Source organism: Oryzias melastigma, linkage group LG10 (genome assembly GCF_002922805.2).
Source record: "Oryzias melastigma strain HK-1 linkage group LG10, ASM292280v2, whole genome shotgun sequence".
Classification (NCBI taxonomy): Eukaryota; Metazoa; Chordata; class Actinopteri; order Beloniformes; family Adrianichthyidae; genus Oryzias; species Oryzias melastigma.
Genome location: NC_050521.1, coordinates 29068151 through 29070970, shown reverse-complemented (window position 1 = coordinate 29070970; position 2820 = coordinate 29068151). Strand labels below are relative to the sequence as shown.

General features: G+C 46.7%; 1 protein-coding gene across 1 annotated transcript in view; it reads left to right on the top strand.

Moving 5' to 3' along the window:
* Window positions 1-248: 248 nt before the first annotated feature.
* The window catches only part of mgat4b (alpha-1,3-mannosyl-glycoprotein 4-beta-N-acetylglucosaminyltransferase B), a gene marked incomplete at its 5' end in the record, with an annotated part of 13096 nt that continues 10524 nt past the window's right edge, over window positions 249-2820 (top strand). The window contains 2 exon segments of the mRNA XM_024260435.2: window positions 249-428; window positions 1042-1185. Of these exon segments, the coding sequence (XP_024116203.1) occupies window positions 249-428; window positions 1042-1185 (324 nt within the window).

The following is a 2820-nucleotide window of genomic DNA, read 5'->3' as shown; positions in this document are numbered from 1 at the left end:
AAATTATCCTAAAGCGGTTAGCCTCACGGGATGCTAATGATGCTAACCCTAATATCAAGGTAACGTCCTTTATGGAGGTCAGAGGTCACTGCACAATAGAGTTACATATTTTGTGAGTAAATCAGTCAGATTTCTTTGGGTGAATAAAAACATTATCTGGGTTTCCTTTCTGCTGTTTCCTCTCTTCACCTCCTTCTTCTAAACCTCCCCTCACATATTGAACCTGGAACCTCGTTGTCTCCTTGCAGGAGATGTGGTCGACATCTACCAGAGGGAGTTCCTGGCTCTGAGAGAACGTCTTCACTCGGCCGAGCAGGAGAACCTGCGGCGCTCCAAAGAGCTGAACCTGGTTCTGGAGGAGATCAAGAAGGCCATCGCTGAGAAGCAGGCGCTCAGAGACATCAACCGCACCTGGAGCAGCCTCTCTGGTCAGTCCACCACGAACATGATGATCCGCTGCTCAGACGGTGGAAAAGTCAGGCGGTAAAACAGTCAGACAGTGGAACATTGAGACGGTGGAACAGTCAGAAAGTGGAATAGTAGAAAATTGGTACAGTCAGATAATACTGTTCCAACATCTGACTGAATTTGGAACTGTCAGACGGCGGAACAGCCATAAAGAGGAACTGTCAGACGGTGGAACAGTCAGACGGTGGAACAGCCAGAAAGTTTAACCGTCAGACAGTGGAACAGTCAGACGGTGGAACAGTCAGACGGTAAAACAGTCAGGCAGTGGAACAGTCAGACGGTGGAATAGTCAGACAGTGGAACAGTCAGACGGTGGAACAGTCAGAAATTGGAACAGTCAGACGGTGGAACAGTCAGACAGTGGAACAGTCAGACGGTGGAACAGTCAGACGGTGGAACAGTCAGATCGGCTTTCGGCTTTAAGCTCTTCAGGCTGAATCTGCTCAGTTGATCTCCCTGATCTCGCTCTTAGACTTCCAGACAGCTGTTTCCTCTCAAGAAACTCTTTCACTGCAGCATCATGGAGACGCGGAGACTCCTTTCAGTCTTTTGTCTCTTGCATGTGTCCTTTAGAGGAGACCAGGTTGAAGCTCTGGAACGTGAGCAGCAGCAAAAACCTGCTGCAGCTTCCCTCCATCTTCCATCACCTCCCTCACCTGCTGAACAGAGAGGACAGCCTGCAGCCCGCCGTGCACCTGGGCCAGGGACGCACCGGAGGTAGGAGCTGCCAGACCCACCTCACAGATGGGATTTCTCTGAACTGACGCCACGTTTCTGCAGGATATTTGGACCGAAACTATCCCACGATCCTGCAGGTTTTCTAACGAGCAGCAGGAATCCCTGAAACCTCGTGAAAACATTTTAAATTATTTCAGAGGAAAATAGAAGCACAGCAGAGACGTTTCTGGATCTCAACTCTTTGTTTGATCAAAGTTCTGAAAGTTGAATTTGGTAAAACTGGATCAAAGTTTATATTTTTGAGATAACCGATAATGAAAGCTCTTAATGAGGTTTTCAGGTTTGTTGTAAAATTCTCTAAAAGAGTTCCTGAAAACATTACAGTTTTGTTGCAGCTGGAGCTACCGTAGCATGCTAGCTTCTAGAGATGACAGCAGTTCAGACACGTCAGCTTCTTTTTTTATTTATTAAACATCATGAAGGCCACATGGACTTAGTTAAACAGACTGATCAAATGTCCGAATTCAAACAACAGATCCAGTTTGTTTACATGTAAACAATAATCGTATCCTTCTAAACCGTAACATGGAGAAAACAGGACTGTTGGACCTTTACGGCTGAAGATGGAGCTGGAATCAAATGAACGTTCTGGTTGTGGTTTATAACTTTATTGGTGCTGTACAGCACTGATCTGGGTTCTGCAGCCGGTCCGGTTGGTTCTCCTGATCATGTAAAGTGATGAGAGCCGCTAAACCAGCTGGATTCTGCAGTCAGACCCAGAGACCTGATGGGGAACGTCTGACTGCCACTAAAGTCAAAGTTTCTGATCAACTAAACTTGAATCTGGGAAGACCGGTTTGTTTTTGAGTATTCCCAGAACCTCTAGAACAGCATCAAAGATGACTCTCGGTCAGACTGCAGCGTCTAAGAGCTCCAGTGAGACCTCCTGGTTTAAGGTGGTCCCGGATCTAAGAGAGTTTCTGATCCATACAGAAATGTTCAATCAATAAAGGAACGATCTAGATTAATTCTGGGAGAATGTCCTCCAGGATTCTCCAGAGTCAGCCCAGTCAAAGGTTGAACCAGCAACCCTACACGGACGGCCGTCTGCGGCTGAAGCGGCGGTCCAAGAACAGAGCATCTTTCATACATCGGAGCGCTGAGGCCCCTCTGATGCACTCGACATCCCAGGAGACTCAAGTAAACAGCTCCATTCAGGCTCAGGGGCGTGCTTGTGAGAGCATGCACGTCACCTCTAATGTATTTATAAGACGTTTTTATGCTACTAAACCTTTCACTGACAAGCCTGCTTTTTACAGACGGTGAATGCAGATAATACCAGAGGCAGCAGATACACTACAGCAGACCGCAGAGTGTGTGCATGTGTGTGTGTGTGCACATCTGTGTGCACGAGTGAGTGCAGCCAAATGTGTTTATGATGCACTTTTAAGGGAAACTAGTTAGAGGCACAAAGTGTACTTTGTTTTGTTAAAGAACAGAGAGATAAAAATGAGACTTCAAACTAGATGGACATGCTGGGTGGAGGAAAGATGAAGGAAAGGTGGAGAAAGGTGGAGGAAGGTGGAGGAAAGATGCAGGAAAAATGGAGGAAAGATGGAGGAAAGGTGGAGGAAAGATGAAGGAAAGATGGAGGAAAGATGAAGGAAGGTGGAG